This window comes from Psammomys obesus, unplaced genomic scaffold (genome assembly GCF_907164565.1).
Source record: "Psammomys obesus unplaced genomic scaffold, mPsaObe1.curated_primary_1811, whole genome shotgun sequence".
Taxonomy (NCBI): Eukaryota; Metazoa; Chordata; class Mammalia; order Rodentia; family Muridae; genus Psammomys; species Psammomys obesus.
The window spans coordinates 192,190-208,056 of NW_026585691.1; the positions used below are offsets into that span (position 1 = coordinate 192,190).

Below are 15,867 nucleotides of genomic sequence, written 5' to 3' on the forward strand. Positions count from 1 at the left end.
CGAAGTGCTGGGATCAAAGATGTGTGACACCACCACCAGTACATTCATGCTTTTAATGAGACCAAACATGCGTTTTTTTTCTTTCAAAATAGCACAATTTTCTCTCATTAGTGTCCTTCTGCATGGGTGATTTCCAAAATGTGACCTGTGGTCCTTTGGGCTCTTCCAGACCCTTCCAGGGACCAACCAGATGTCTTAGCTGGCCAGGGCACTTGCTACCAAACCTGATAACCTGAGTCTGATTTCTGGGCCCACATGGTGTCTGGAGAGAACCAGTTGTGGTAAGTTGTCCTCAGACCTTCACATGCATGCCATGACACCTTATTTATATTTTATAATAAAATATAAATAAAAAACAAAACATTTTCATGGAACTTCTGAGATCAAAACTACTCTTTGTCCAGCACTCAAATACCACATTCCTGTTTGTCCAGTCTCTCCTGAGTATATGCTGCTTCAAGCTGAATGCACAAGCAGATGTGAAAGTCCAGCTGTCCCTTGTCAAGCCAGAGGAATATTGAAAGGGGCTCTGAGAAGTAGAAAACAATGCTTCTCTTCTCGTTCACCTTTTCTCCCAGTGCAGGGAATCTAACCAAGAGCTCTTTACACACTACACGGGCACTCTTACCACCCAGCCCCACAACAAACCCTCATTAACATTTTGGCTTTAGAAAATACTATTTCTCATTAAAATATTGTTTTCATAAAAACATATTTTCTAGGAGTTTGTGAAATAAGTTTGCTATTATTTTAGTTCATTGATATATATTTTAAAGATTTTATTTATTTATTTACTTACTTAGTTTTTGTTTTTTGAGGCAGGGTTTCTCTGTGTAGCCTTGGCTGTTCTGGACTCCCTTTGTGGACTAGGCTGGCCTTGTACTCACAGAGATCCACCTGCCTCTGCTTCCTCAGTACTGAGACTAAAGGTGTATATCACCACTACTGGCTAAAATTTTATTTTTAAAGACAGGGTCTGACCTAGCCCAGAACAGCCTCAAAGTCACTATGTAGCACAGAATAACCTTGAACTTCTGATCCTCCAACTGGGATTGCAAGCCTGTGCCATGAGCCACCATACTTGGTCTACGCAGCACTGGGTATCGAGACCAAGACCTCATCATGCTAGGCCCATGTGCTTCCTCCATGATAGGCCTGCAGGAGGCGTGCAAATTCTCACTGTTACAGCATGCCTGGGAATCAGGATACCCATTCCATGTGAGTGGACCCCGAGGGATGTGAACAGATGAAGTTGAGAGGGTGTGTGTGTGTGTGTGTGTGTGTGTGCGTGTGTGTGCATGTGCGGGGTCACTGTTTCGGGGGAGGGGCCTTCTCTATACAGAGTGCAGAATTTAGAAGCCTTTAAGCAACCTGTGGTGGTTTGTATAAGAATGGTCCCCATAGGAACATATATTTGAATGCTTAATTATCAGGGAGTGGAGCTCTTTGATAGGATTAGAAGGATTAGGAGGTGTGACCTTGTTGAAATAGGTGTACCCTTATTGGAGGAAGTATGCAGATGGGTTTTGAGGTTTCAAAAGTCCATGTTCTCCCTCTTGCTGCTCGAGGATCAGGATGTAGATCCTAGCCACTTCTCTAGCACCTCGCCTACCTGCCAACCATGCTCCCTGCGGCCATGTTCCCTGCTATGACAAAAACGGACTAAGCCTTTGAAACTGTAAGGAAGCCCCCAATTAAATGCTTTTTTTTAATCAGAGTTGCCTTGGTCACGGTGTCTCTTCATAGCAATAGAACACTGACTAAGACACAATTTGACAGAGAACACTTGGTTTTTAACTGATGAAAATAATAATAATAAACCCGAAAGTTAAAAATGCTGCAAACATGCTGGGTGTGATGGCACACACCTTTAATCCCAGTACTCAGGAGGCAGAGGCAGGCAGATCAGTGTGAGTTCAAGGTCAGCCTGGTCCACACAGAAAGTTCCAGCCAGAGCTATACATTGTGAGACCCCATTTTAAGAAAATTAAAAATAAAAAAGCTGCAAACATTTGAGTGTGTGCATCATTAGGGACGGGATCCGTCTGTGTAGCTCAGGCAGGCCTCAGATGTTTGGTCTTTCTGACTCAGCCTCCTGAGCACTGGAAGTCTAGCTGTGTGTTATCATGTCTGACATCTTACTGATTGATTGATTGAAGACAGGGTCTTGCTACAGTTTTGCTGGCCTGGAACTTGGTATTTAGCCCAAAGGCTAATTGTCCTGGGACAATTCTGCCTCCTCAGTGCTGGGATCACAGGTTTGCACCCTCACAGCCATGCTAACGTGGTAAATACATCTGAGGACCTTCCTGCTGAACAGACTCCCGAGAGGAAGGCCAGCTGTAGACTGTACTTCAGAGGTGAATAGGCAGCTTCCGGTTGCCTCACGCATGTTATCTCGCCACAGGCCCTGCACACCTGTTCTCACATGTTTCACAATCCTCCCTGCTCTCTATTAAATGTTGTGTCATCTATGAATTGCTTATGCAGATCTTTTGTCCACTTTCCTTTTGTGCTGATTTTTTTTTTCCTGGAACTTTCTGTGTTCCAGAACACAACCTTTCGTTTGTTATGTACTGAAAATATTCTGCTCAGGCATGCGGTTTCCTTTTAACTTTGTTTAGGCGCCTCACTGCAGTACAGGAACTTAGCTGTTTAAAAATAAATCCTATTGTATCAATCATCTCCCTGATAATCTGCAGAGATGCTTTGACACACCAAGCCCTTCCACAGAGCATGATTTTAAAAAGTTCTCCTGGTGCCAGTGAAACGGCTCAGTGGTAAGGTGCTTGCTGCCGACCCTTGATGACCTGAGTTCAATATCTGGAACCCATATGATAGAGGGAAGGAACTGGTTTCTGAAAGCTGTCTTTTGACCCCACACATGCACCGTGGCACAAACTCTACCACACCCACACACCACTAACACACCACTAACACATCACACATATATACACACACACACATACCACACTTACATACATACCACATGCACACACCACACGCACACACCACACACATACACATACCACACATGCACACACACATACACACCACATACATATACACGCCACACACATATACACACACTGTACACACACATAGTCATATATACCATACACACATGCACCACATAAACACATCCATACACACACACACCACAGACACGCAGCACGCACACTTACCATGCATGCACACACACCACACACACACACACATGCATACACACACAAAGTAATGAGCATAATTTTAAAATCAATATTAAAAAACCTTTTAAAATGTTTTCATTTTTTTCTGCTATACTAGCATTCTCCTTGTTTCCATTCCCTTCCTCCTTTCCTTCCTTTGATAAAATCTCACGTACGTACCTGCTTCAACCTCCCAAGTTCTGGGATTATAGCAGTGTAGCATCTGCCCGGCTCTCTCCTTTCTTCCTTCTCCCTCCCCCTAGACCCTCGACAACGTAAACGTTTATTTCGTGATTCCAAAGCTCAGGAGGACACCGAGTGTTGACTCCTGAGTTATGAACATGGCGAGGTGCCAGCAATGAGTTTGTCCCACCCACCCGGGGGGCCAGGCCTGAGCAGCTGCCTGGAGCTAAGCTGGCCCCAGGGCAGAGATCTGAGGCCATCTGGTTTGGAAATGGAGGCAAGCTGCATTTCAGAGGTCCAAATGCAAAGCTGACCAGGGAACTAGCTCCACCTCTACTGCGTGGCTCTGAGTGACTGTCAGGGTAGCTCTGCAGTGCAGCTCCTGGACACCACTCATGTCTGGTCCTACTTGAGGCCCATGCACTGAAGACAGCACAAGACAGAGTTATGAGCCTGCTTTCTCAGTGCAGGGAAACAAAGGGCAGAAACGCAGAAATGCTGAGAGCCTCGTGTAAGGCCACCTGGCTGGCAAGTGGGAAAGTCCATACCTGCAGCGTCAAGCCGCTGCTCCTTACACCTTTCTGAGATCCAGCTGTCGTCAGGGCCACTGCAGCTGGCCTTGTGGTGGGAAAGAGGATCTGTCCTGTGCAGTCCCCAAAGCTGTGCTCCCTCTGTGGGAGGAAAGTCTGGAAATTGCTCTTACCACCAGCTGCCTATTTCTAGAACCAGTGTTTCCTTCTGTGAGCACCTCCTCCCTGGAGCTGGGATGAGTCAGGCCAGGAATGGGAGCACAGGCATAAACAAGTGAAACTGACAGCAAGCACTTTGCCCGAGGCACGAGGCACGTGACCTCCCACAGGCCTCCTGGGACTGTGCCTGAATGGCTAGAGTGACAAAATCAACAAAATGGCAGCAGTAAGCTTAGTGGGTTTAACCTGTAGCAGTCACATAAGCAGCCCGGTGGTGAAAGCCTTCGGGCAGGAAATGGGCACCAGGGCCTGGCAGATGGTGGCCAGCCTCCCAGCAGAGGGCGGTTCCCTAAGTGGACAGGTTTTTGTTTGTTTTGTTTTTGTTTTTTGTTTTTATTTTATTTTTTCAGAGCCCAAAGTAGCCATAGCTGCTTTCCTCCAGCTCTATACCAAAGTTGCTACAGACACTGAGATACAATGGCAGGGCCTAAGCTTTCCCTAGACACAAGTGTAATCCAGTCCTCCAGGCAGGGACCCACAGAGGAGCACAGAAAAGAGATCTCAGGCCTCCCAGGTCCTGCTTCGTTCAGAGTCTCTGGGAAACAGGGCCACTTACCTGCTCCAGGGGGATGACCAGGAAGGAGCCACCTCCAGCGCTCTCTGTGACTATGGCCAGGAAGCGGGCATTGACCGCACAGAAGTGGTTGTCGTGCACGTTCTTGGTGATGGGGATCCCGTCAAAGCAGTGCTCCCGGTTGGCCACCTTCCCGTACACGTTCCGGAACTTGGAACTGCGGTACTGCGGTCGCCAGGACATCTGCAAAAGACCAGCAGAAGCAGGGTTAGGCTGACTGCTACTTCGTGAAGGAGCCAGGCAGTCAGATGCAGGGAGCAAGTGATTCCTTCCTTGGGCACACCCACCTTCATGTAGAGATGAGAGGTGATGGCACCACCAGGAGCATGCGTGTCTCTGACAGTCTGGCTTGAGGATGTTCACAGCATCCTGTGTATGGTTCGCATACCCAACAATCTTCTAGAAAGAGTGTGGGCTCCTCTAGCCACCAATGACAATGACGTGTGATGCAGCAAGTCAGCCACATATGTAACTGTGCCCTGCCTGTCCAAACTCATTTCACTCAGCCCTGATTAAGGAGGCTGGGTGTCTCACAAAGACTGAGGACGATGCCAGAGGCATGGGTCAGGGCATTGCCTCGTGCTCAAGAAGGAAGCCACATTTCCCACCTCCTCCTCTGATTCTTTCCAGAACTTCTTCCCCGTGAGCATGACCCCACAACTCTTAGTTCTGCGGTCTGTCACTGCCATCCTCAGGCCCAGAATGGTTAAGCGACACAGCTGAGCGTGTTATAGAGACGGCATATAGAGTGTTGGGCCTTTTGAGTCTTGAATGAAGTCCTCAGTGTTCGAGGACTCCAAAGATCACCTACAGCAGAATCACTGACGGTGGAGGAGGTGCCTGAGTTTCCGTGTCACTATTTAAAATGCACTTCCTGGGTCCCAGTCTGGGCTTAACAATTCCGGGGCAACATTTTTGGAGTGCAGTCTAACACTCAGCAAGCTGACCCAGGTTCCTTGCCTACCGGCAAGTGACACAAAAACACCCTGACGTTGGAGAGTCCGTGCTCTAGAGCCTAGAGTAGGCTCTCAGCAGCCAGCCCTGCACTGTCCTATGTCGATGACTGGTCCGAGGGTTCACCTTTGATGCATATGGAGGGCGAGTGGAGGATCCCTGGCAGCCTTCTCTGGGGCCAAGCCTCCTGCAGGGAAGCCCTACCAGTGTCACAGTGAGCCCAGCCGAGACCACACACAGCAGCTCTCAGCAGAGGCTCTGTGTAAGACCCAGCTCACAAGCACTGGACTTGATCGTAGCCAAAATGTCAAGAAGTTTTTTGTTTGTTTGTTTGTTTGTTTGTTTGTTTGTTTGGTGAGACAGGGTCTCACTGGGTAGTTCTGGCTGTCCTGGAACTCACTTTGTAGACCAGGCTGGCCTTGAACTCACAGAGATCTGGCGGCCTCTGCCTCCCAAGTGCTGGGATTAAAGTCATCCACCACATGCCTGACTAGGAGATGAAGTTTTTAAGTTTAGCAGTTGTATGTTTATTTTAATTTACATTAGAAAAGAATAACACATATTCCAGGCTCTTGATATCATAGGTACTATTGTGAATTAGTGCTAATGAGGAAAAAAAAAAAACAGAAAGAAAAAGAAAAGAAAAGAAAGAAAAAGGAAAGGAAAGGGAAAAGGATAGGGAAAAGAAAAGGAAAAAAAAGGAAAGGAAAGAGTAGCTAAAAAAATATAGTATGAGCCTGTCATATTAGAGAGCTGTCTGAGTGGGTAATTACAGAAATCATGCTGTCCCTGCCAGGTAGAACATTCTAGATTCCACAGTTCCATAGGGAAGGCGCTGTGTTTGCTCATTCCAGCTTCTGCGGGTGCCATTCTGGGTAGGCATGCCCTTTCTTTGTTCTCTCCAGCCACAGCTCAGCCTTCTTGCTCCTGGTATAGTGTCTAGCCCAGGTTCTGCTTCCCCAGCCAGCCTTCTCTTGGGGACAGAAGGAAGAGGGGCCAGGGCCTTCTGAGCAGGGCTGAGCTCCAGCATGCTGTTACTGCAGAGGTCAGCGGTCAGGAAGCCCCTTCAGGTCCCTGATAGTGGTTCAGCCCCTCCCACATCCTCAAGGACAACCTTCCCCAGCACCTCCAGTGCTGGGGACCTGCTCATTTCCAGTGAAGACCACACTGTGTGGCCTCCGGGAAACTGCAAGAGAAGGGTGACAGGCCTGGACTGGGCTCTACCCAGACCTACCCTCCAAGTCCCATCCTCCTGTGGAGTGGCTGTGTGACTTGGGCTGTGTGACCGTCTCTGTGGTCCCTTTATCTGCTCTTACAGAAGGAAGGCTAATCTTCCCTCACCTCCAAGGACACAGAGTCAGTGAGCAGCTGCCCAGCTCACGCCCCGCACAGGGCATGCTGACCTCAGGCTCTCCAGAGCCTCCCATACCTACATTTACCCCAGATTTCCCAGGGAGCCCTCAGCAGCTCACATCACTGCCACTGCTGACGCCTCCCCACTTCGTCTCTCTTTTTCCTCCCACTCTCTGTCCTTCTTTCTCTCTACTGCCTCAGCTCCCAGCTCCCAGGTACAGTGACAAACAAGACGCCCATGTGCCTGCTCTTCGTAGGCAGGCTGACATACTGTCTCCTCCTCACCCTCCACTTTCTAGAACATGTAGCCCAAGGTGGCCTCAAATTTGATAACTTTGAACTCCTGGCCCTCCATCTCTGTAAGGGCTGAGGCTCTGTGTTCAGAGCCTCCAGCGTAAGGGGTCCTTCCTCTTGAAGTGTTATAATCTCTGGGAGTCTCCAAGCCAGGGTACAGCAAGGCTACATGTTTTTGGACATGCAGACTTAGACAGGTAAATCTTCCAAATGATGGACGAGCCATATGTGTGTGCTGGGGAGGAGACATCTGTGCCCAGGGAGTAGAGGGAATGATGCTATCTCTCTCTGGCCCTATGGTCCTACATTGGACACTACACTTTGGTCCCTATAGCCAACTGGCCTTCTAACTGCTGCCTCAAAGATGAAGAGCTTGGTTCCCTGTCACTTGGCAGTGGAAAAAAGGGGGAGGGGGCTGAGAAAGTATCTCTGGGAAATTTGGGGACAGGGTTTGTCTGCCCCTTCTCCTCCTTAGGAGATGACCTCTCTGGATTACCACTTAGTGGGAAGAAGGCTTGCTGGTGGGAGCTGTGATGTCTCTGTTGGAGAAAGGAAGCACACTTCAGCACCCCAAATAATTAGAACTCTTGAGGACTGTCAATCATAGGTAGGGAAGTAGGCATTGCCCACAGAGATGCAGGTGCCAAGCCATGTGCCCAGAGCGTGTGTGTGTGTGTGTGTGTGTGAGAGAGAGAGAGAGAGAGAGAGAGAGAGAGAGAGAGAGATTTCCTCCTCCTAAGCCTTAGAAACCCATTAAGGGGCCTCACCAGCTGAAGGCTTTGAAAGTGGAGCAGCAACTTTCTGATTGACCTTCATGTTGCTGAGAAAATAAAAGGGGCTTTGTGTGGGAACCCTGTGGCAACTCTTGATGCTCTCTGCTTGGCGCTCGATGCCTTGCAGGAAAAATCCCAGTTAGCAAGGAAGGGGGCATTCTCATAGTCCTTGGCCAACAATTCCTGCACAAGAACCTCTGCTCTCCCAGCTCACAAGGGGCGCAAACTCATCCAGGGGACTGTGCTGTGTTCCACACGGCCTTTCGGCTCGGAGCACTACTCAGAGAGAGTGACTCTCTGGCGATGGCAGGCTGGCCTGCTGCTCCCCGTGAAGGCATAAAGCACACTGAACCAGGCCTGGCAGCAGAGACTGGAGATGCAGCTGAGGAAAGAGGGGGAAGGAGAGAGGGAAGGGGAAGACAAAGGGGGAACTGACATATCTTCATGCTTGCACGTTTGTATGGGTGTGTGCAGGCCAGAGGTCAGCCTCTGGTCTCATTCCTCAGGAGCCATCCACCATGCTTTTTGTTGCTATTGTTTTGTTTTGTTGTTGTTTTGTTTTTTAGACAGGGTGGAGATCTAAGAGCCGCAGGCCACCAGGAAGATGTCATGTGAGAGGACACGGCATTGGCACTAGAGGTCATGCAGAGCCAACCTGGGCCTGGGCAAGGTGGTCATCAAAGTTAGGAAAATGAAACAGGAGTTAGCCAACTGCAGATGCCCAAAGAATGCCTGAGATAAGGCAAACTGGCTACGGACATGTTAAGGGTGGTACAGAACCAGGGAACATTTCCCCCGGGGCTTTGCAGACATCCAAGCAGAAGCCACATCATGCCAAAGAGGCTGGAACCTTCACATGACAGTGTGGACTCAGGCTGTCTCTGCTAACATGTATTTACCCTGGTCACCTGCAGGTGGAGCTCATCTGTCCTTGTGCAGTGGAGTTGGGAGGGATCACATGGGGCATGAAGGCTGCACACTGCTTAAAGGGACAGTGTGAATGGAGTCCCTGGAGTCATGAGGAAGGGGCCCAGGTACAGGAGGGTGGGTGGGGCCCTCGTTGTCACCTTAGAGGGTCAGGGAGTAGACAAGACAACCAGGAAGCTGAGTGCTTGCTGGCTCTGCGCAGAGACCCTGCTCTCCGGGACAGGAGGGCTGGCCACCAGCCACTCCAAGCACTCCTGACTGAAGGTGGACACAGTGTGTTCTAGTAAACCTCAGGGGTACTGAGTGACCACTGCAACAGCAGACATGCCCAGCCATTCCAGCAGCCTGTCCATGTTGAGCTAGCAGAGGCAGCTTCTTCCCGGAAACCCCAGGGAGGCCTTTGCCTCCTGGAGGTGCTGGACCTCCAGGTTGGTGGTTGGGAAGCTGGCCCCACTTGAGCTCTGCACCTGGTTCCTGCAATGCGTCTGGGCTGCCACCTGGCTGGCGCCCTGTATGTGCTGAAGGGTCCGGCTAAGCTGTGGGCCTGGTGGAGCTTAACTTCTCCCACAGAGCCCTCAGCGGGCGCCCGTAAACATCAGGCCAGGGCAGGGACTCTGGTCGGACATAGCCATGCCAACCCCAGCCTTACAGGCCTTGTACTTGCTTATCAGCTTCTGGGCTGTGTTCTTTTCTTTGGAGAGGGGGCATGTGGGGCCTGAGCAGATGGCTCAGTCAGCCAGTGCTTGCTAGACAAGCGTGAGGATCTATGTCCAATCTCTGGAACCAGCATAAACAAACAAACAAACAAACAAAAAACGGGGCAAAGTGGTGTGTGCTTCTGGTTCTAGGGCTGGGGAGGATGGATTTATGGGGTTCGGAGGACGGCCTAATTAGTGAGCCCCAAGTTCTGGTGAGAGAGCCTGTCTCCCATAACAAGGCAGAGAGCTCCTTCATGCACACACAGGCACACTCTCATGCCCACACATCTGTATGCACATACATCAACCCTGCGGAGACATGCACGTATGCATGCGCGCACTTGCACACACACGCAGCCACGTGTGGCATGCACATGTGCGTGCACGGGTACACTCACAGAGGACATCTGCTGGGGTGGAGGTGCTTCCGGGAAAGATCGTTTTTTATTAACAAAAGAGACAGACAGAGTCCTTTCTCAGAACACTATCTAAGGCACTGCTTCCTGTCTTTGTTTGCATTTGACAACGTAAAGGCTGGAGCAGAAGCAGCCGTCTTGAGGCCAGGAGGGAACAAGCACAAACTCAAGACACAAGGATGAGGTGGACCAAAAAGATTAAAAAAAAAAAAAAAAGTCAGCAGGTGTCCCCTGCTAGGGGCACAGGAAGCCAAGGGCCTCTCAGACCCTCTCAGCCTGAGGAGTCCAGTGGAGAGCTGATGCACAGCCCGCTCACATCACAGAGCACAGGGGTCAGAGCCACGGTGTCCCGATGGCCAGGGAAAACAATAGATGACCTTGCTACTCCTCTCCCCACAGGACCTCCCCTGGGAACCCTGCCATGCTGAGCCTTAGAAAGCGGTTCCTCGCTCCTCCTCACCCTGCTGATACTCTCCAGCTACAGAAGCCCAGGGGAGGAAAGGCAGGATTGAACATGGTGAAAACTGACACAAAGCAAGGCTGGTGCCTGTCCCGGCCGCCAATGGGCACCTCTCACTCTCCGGCAGTCCCTCCTCCAGTCTTTCTGGGTTCTGGCTCTTTTTCCTACAGCTATGCCTGACCTTCTGACATTGCCACCAGAGGTTGCCATTTACAAAGTGACAAGAGAAAAGAAATGGTAAACATCTCATGCTGTTTTAGGTGAGTCTGGGATTTGTGTTGGGGTTGTATTCACAGCTGCTCTGAGCCTCACAGGATCTGTGAGCTGCAGGTTACAGCCACTAGATGCAAAGCCGTCACAGTGCGTGTCCAGCATCTCTCGTTAGTGAGCTGGGGTCACGGTCACAGGGTTATGGGCATAAGGTCAGGACCCCAGTTTGCTTCTTTCAGGTCCTGGGTTTTGCGGCCCTCCTGGAAGCACTCGGGTTCCCTGCGGTTCTTTCTACATGTTTGGTGGTGGTTTGAGTGAGAACAGTCCCCACCGTCTTCTCTATTTAAACACTTGGTGCCTGGTTGGTAGAGCTGTTTGAGAAGGTTTAGGAAGTGTGGCTTTGTTGGAGGAGGTGTGTCACAGAGATCAGGCTTTGAGGTTTCAGAAGCCCATGACAATCCCAGTTAGCGTGTTCTCTCTAAGTGGCCTGCGCTGCCGCTCCCCACGTGGACAAGTCCGGGGCCTACTCCACTGAGCAGGGTGAGCAGAGCCAGGAACTATAGGTCAAACGATTTCATTCTGTGAGGGGGAGGAGACACTTTGTAGCCCAAGAATGATGGTCTTGTTCATTTGTGACTAGCACAGCATGGGGTCCTAAGGGGATGGGGAAGGCTGAATGAGATAGCTCTGACTTCATGTAAATTACACCTCAGTAAAGCTGATTTAGAAAAACAAAACAAAACTACCTGGGGCCCAGCGGTGGTGGCACACACCTGTAATCCCAGCACTCTAGAGGCAGAGGCAGGCAGATCTCTTGAGTTGGAGGCCAGCCTAGTCTACAGAATGAGTTCCAGGGCAGTCAGGGCTACACAGAGAAACCCTGTCTTGAAAAAAACCAAAACGAAAACCAAACCAAACCAAAACAAAAAGCTACCTGGATTATGCATGTGGACCGTGGGACAGGCCTGGCCCAGCATGTGGAAAGCCCAGGTTTAACGCCCGGAACTACAGGGGCTCACACACACTCACCTCGTCCTGACACCACAAACAAGATGTGCTCCTTACTTTTTGTTGCTATGACAAAATACCTGACAAAGGGTTCACAGGGATGTCATGGCAGCAGGGGCAGCGGTTGAGGCATCCACAAGCAGGAAGCAGAGAGACGAATGCTGGTACTCAGCCTGCCCTCTCCTTTTTATTTAGTTCAAGATCCTACTGCCTCGGTGTGGCACACACAGTTAGGGAACCCCCTCACAGGCATGCCAGGGACTTTTCTCCTAGATGTTTCTGGACCCTAGTAGTTACTATTGCACAGGCTTTTTGAGACCTGGCATTCAGCATGCAGTGCCCTTCTGTCGGCCTGCCCACTGCTGCCATTCCCAGGAGATCAGGCTGGACACCGCAATGACGCTTCGGACAGACAGAAGGCTTACCTGGGCTTCTCCCTAGAACCTACCCCACTGGCCCAAGCTGCCTCCCAGTCGTACTGATGGCCTCAGCTCACAGGGTGGGCTGACCTCACCTGCTGTCCCCTGGGATGGGCCTGGTGGGGTGGACAGGAGGCCACACATTCAAGTTTTCTCACATGTGCCCGTGCCAAGATTCCTGCACGACCTCTGGCTGGGAAGGGTGGTGCGAAAGGCCACAGAGCTGGTAGCAGGCCTGGCTCCTGCCTGGCTGACCTGGTGAGTCTAGGTGCTCTGAGCACAGGGAGGAGCATAGGCATTGGGGCTGCTGCCTTCCAGTGCCGCTCTAAGCTCCCTTCTTCATCTGAAAAACAGCGAAAGCCAGCTGTGCGGACACATTCCTGCAATCCCAGATGTGGCAGCAGGAGAACAGTGAGTGAGGTTATCCCACCTGCGCAGTAAGACTACGCAAACCAGGCTAACAACTTAAAATAAAGTGGGGAGCTGAGATGTTGATGTGCAGCTGGCAGCGCACTTGTATGTCCGGATATCTGAGTCCAGAGCCCCAGCAACTGTGTGAAAGCCAGGTATGGCATCATGGAAAGGAAACTCCTCAAGGGCAGAGCTTATGCCTGCCTTTTCCGCTGAGGCACCTTGAATTTGGGCAGAGGCTGCCGGTGGAGGTGCCTCCAACATATCCACGAGTGAGTGGGTGTATGGTGTTTACCTGAAGCACCCCCTGGGGTGAGCTCCTTTAGTCTCCAGTAGACTTGGTGGAATCCAATGGTAGGAAGGGATATACTAGGAAGAGGTGAACTCCTCAATCACTGAAGATGTCAAAGGAATGAGAGGGCAGAGCAAGGGAGATGGCTCGGTGAGGAAAGTGTGTGGAATGCAAGCACGAGGAACTAGATTCCCAGCACCCACATAAAGTCTGGGTGTGGTGGTACATGCTTGTGATCCCAGTGCTGTGGAGTGGAGACAGGGGCATATGTAGTGCTCACTGGCCAGTCAGCCCAGACACTGGTGAGTTTCAGGTTCCACAGGAAACCTTGCCTCAGAAAAACACCCTGAGGAAGACACACAACACGAAGATGTATAACACACACAAAGAGGTATAAACAGCCACACGTGAAGATGTGTAACACACACCTAAGAAAAAGAAACAGAAGAGACATTGGGACACCCTTGGTGAATGTGTCAGAGCTGGGACTCTCTTTTCTTTAATATATTTTTATTTTTTGTGCGTTGGTGTTTTGTGTGCAGGTATGTCTGGCAAGAGTGTCAGATCATGGAGTCACAGACAGTTGTGAGCCACCATGTGGATGCTGAGAATTGAACCCGGGTCCTCTGGAAGAGCAGTGAATGCTCTTAATCACTGGGCCATCTCTCCAGCCCCAGAGCTGGGATTCTCACGAACAGGTTCTGGTTGAATTGGGGGACATCGAGAGAGCTTTCTAACGCAAAGTGAATGATAGGCTCAACGGCCCACTTCACTTCCCTGCCACTGGCGCACCTAGCCGCCTCAGGCACAGCTGGTCCATCAGTTCACACTCAAGTGAAGGTCACCTTTCTGCACGCTGTGTCACATGCCCTACCCAGGAAGGCTGACATGCCAGTGCACAGTGTACACACTCCACATTGTCCCCACGGCCACCCAGTGGCCACCACGGCCATCCTTAAGCTCCTGAGCACCCGAAGGCCAGCCAGGCCTCCGGTTTTGTCCTCTGTCATCTTCTGTCATTCTTGCTCCTGAGAGGACAGAACCACTGTCCCCACGTAGCGTCAAAGGTAAGGTACACAAGCCAGGAGACCCTTAAACTCAGGCTGTAGAGTGAGGTTGGAGGGGAAACCCTTCTTCACCCCACGGATTAAAATAACTGGAAAGACTCACAAATATGTGATCTGTCCTTTTGGGGACTCAGTTTGGTCATCTACCCAATGAGCGGCACAGTGGAGTTAGAATTTTTCAAATGTCATTATATGAGTGGAATAGTTATCAACTCTCACCGTTTCTACCAACCATTCAAACATTTTGCTTAGATATTGTGGTGTGTGTGTGTGTGTGTGTGTGTGTGTGTGTGTGTGTGTGTGTGGTCCAGAGGTCAGTTTTGGTTATCTTCCTCAGTTGCTATTCATCTTGAGATAAGGTCTCTCACTGGAGTTCGCTGTTTGGTTGGGCTGGCTGAACACTGAGCCCCAGGGATCCTCTTGTCTCCACCTCCCCAGCGCTGGAATCACAAGGGAATGCCACCACATCCAGATTTTCCCCTTGGGTTCTGGGTCCTGAATCATGCTTGCGCGGTGAGCACTTGGCTCGCTGAGCTAGCTTCGAAGCCTCCAAGTCTCCAGGTCATGCCTATTTCAGTTTCTTGTTTGTTTTTATGCAATGGTTGGATGTGCTGGGACAGTATTCTGCACTGTAGCCCCAGCTCTTAGACCTTTCTTTAAACTTTGGAAACTTAAGCATCTGCCTGAGCCTTCTAAGCAAGTTTAGACTTGATGTCACTGATACACATTAAATAAATACACGGTGATTAAACCAAAGCATATTTGTGGGCCTCTGAATTCATCTTGCATTGGTGGTCCTTAGCCCTCAAAAAGCAAGGAGAAGGAGGACCCTTCAAGATAAGGACCACATCTGTGGAATCACCATAAATGGCCCCTCCTTCCAGTTTCTGAAGGGAATGTCAAAAAAGCCTGCTCTTTTTTGGGTGGGGGTTGGTAGAGGTTGAGACAGGGTTTCTCTAGGTAACGCTGGCTGTCCTGGAATTCACTTTGTGGACCAGGCTGGTCTCGAACTCAGAGACCATCTGCCTCTGCCTCCCAGGTGCTGGGATTAAAGGCATGTACCGACATGCCCAGCATATATAGCACCTGCTCTGAAGACACCGCACTGACGTGACATAGTGCAGCAGCATGAAAAGGGATGAAGTTGAGGTGAAGGAACGGTGAGCCTAGAGAGCCAATGCAAAGCAAAGTGAGCCCAGAAAGGGATTACAGCTGTTCCCTGGAACGGGATCACTGCTTGGGCCCTGACCTCCCGGCTGTCAAAGTGAAAAAGGAAACATGAATTGCTTTCCTTTTATTCTCACCAGCATATAGTATAGGAACAAAGGCTTCACTTACGTCCCCAAACCATGGTGACTCCTTCTGCGGGCTGTACATAAGATCCCCAAATCGCCATTCACAGCAGCAGTACAATTACAGCTATGAAGTAGTAACGAAGTAATCTTATAGTTGGGGTCACCACACTATGAGAAACCATGTTAAAGAGTCACAGCACGAGGAAGGTTGCGAACTACTACAAAGTCAAGATGATTGATGGTCTCCAAGGCTACTGACACTGGTCGCAAGATGACAGTGGCCTTGACTTCTGAAAGGGACCCTCCCTTCACTGAGCCATCTCCTACACATGTGTGATTTTCCCTCAAAGAAAACTTTGATCAGGGTATTTCTCTTTCTCAAACAAACAAACAAACAAACAAACAAAATACAATGTCCTCCACTTACCTAGAGAATGGCATTGAAAAATCACAACATGGCCGGGCAGAGTGGCGCACGCCTGTAATCTCAGCACTCAGAAAGGCAAAGGCAGGCAGATCTCTGTGAGTTCAAGACCAGCCTGGTCTATAGAGTGAGTCCAGGACAGTCAAGGCTACACAGAAACCCAAAAAAAGCA

At 50.2% G+C, this 15,867-nt stretch overlaps 1 protein-coding gene across 1 annotated transcript in view; it reads right to left on the bottom strand.

The window, feature by feature from the left end:
• Coro2b (coronin 2B) overlaps positions 1–15,867 on the bottom strand; it is a 105,062-nt gene that overhangs the window by 57,268 nt on the left and 31,927 nt on the right. Inside the window, exon 2 of the mRNA XM_055597051.1 lies at positions 4,677–4,877. Coding sequence (XP_055453026.1) covers positions 4,677–4,877 — 201 coding nt within the window. The remainder of the gene's footprint in view (positions 1–4,676; positions 4,878–15,867) is intronic.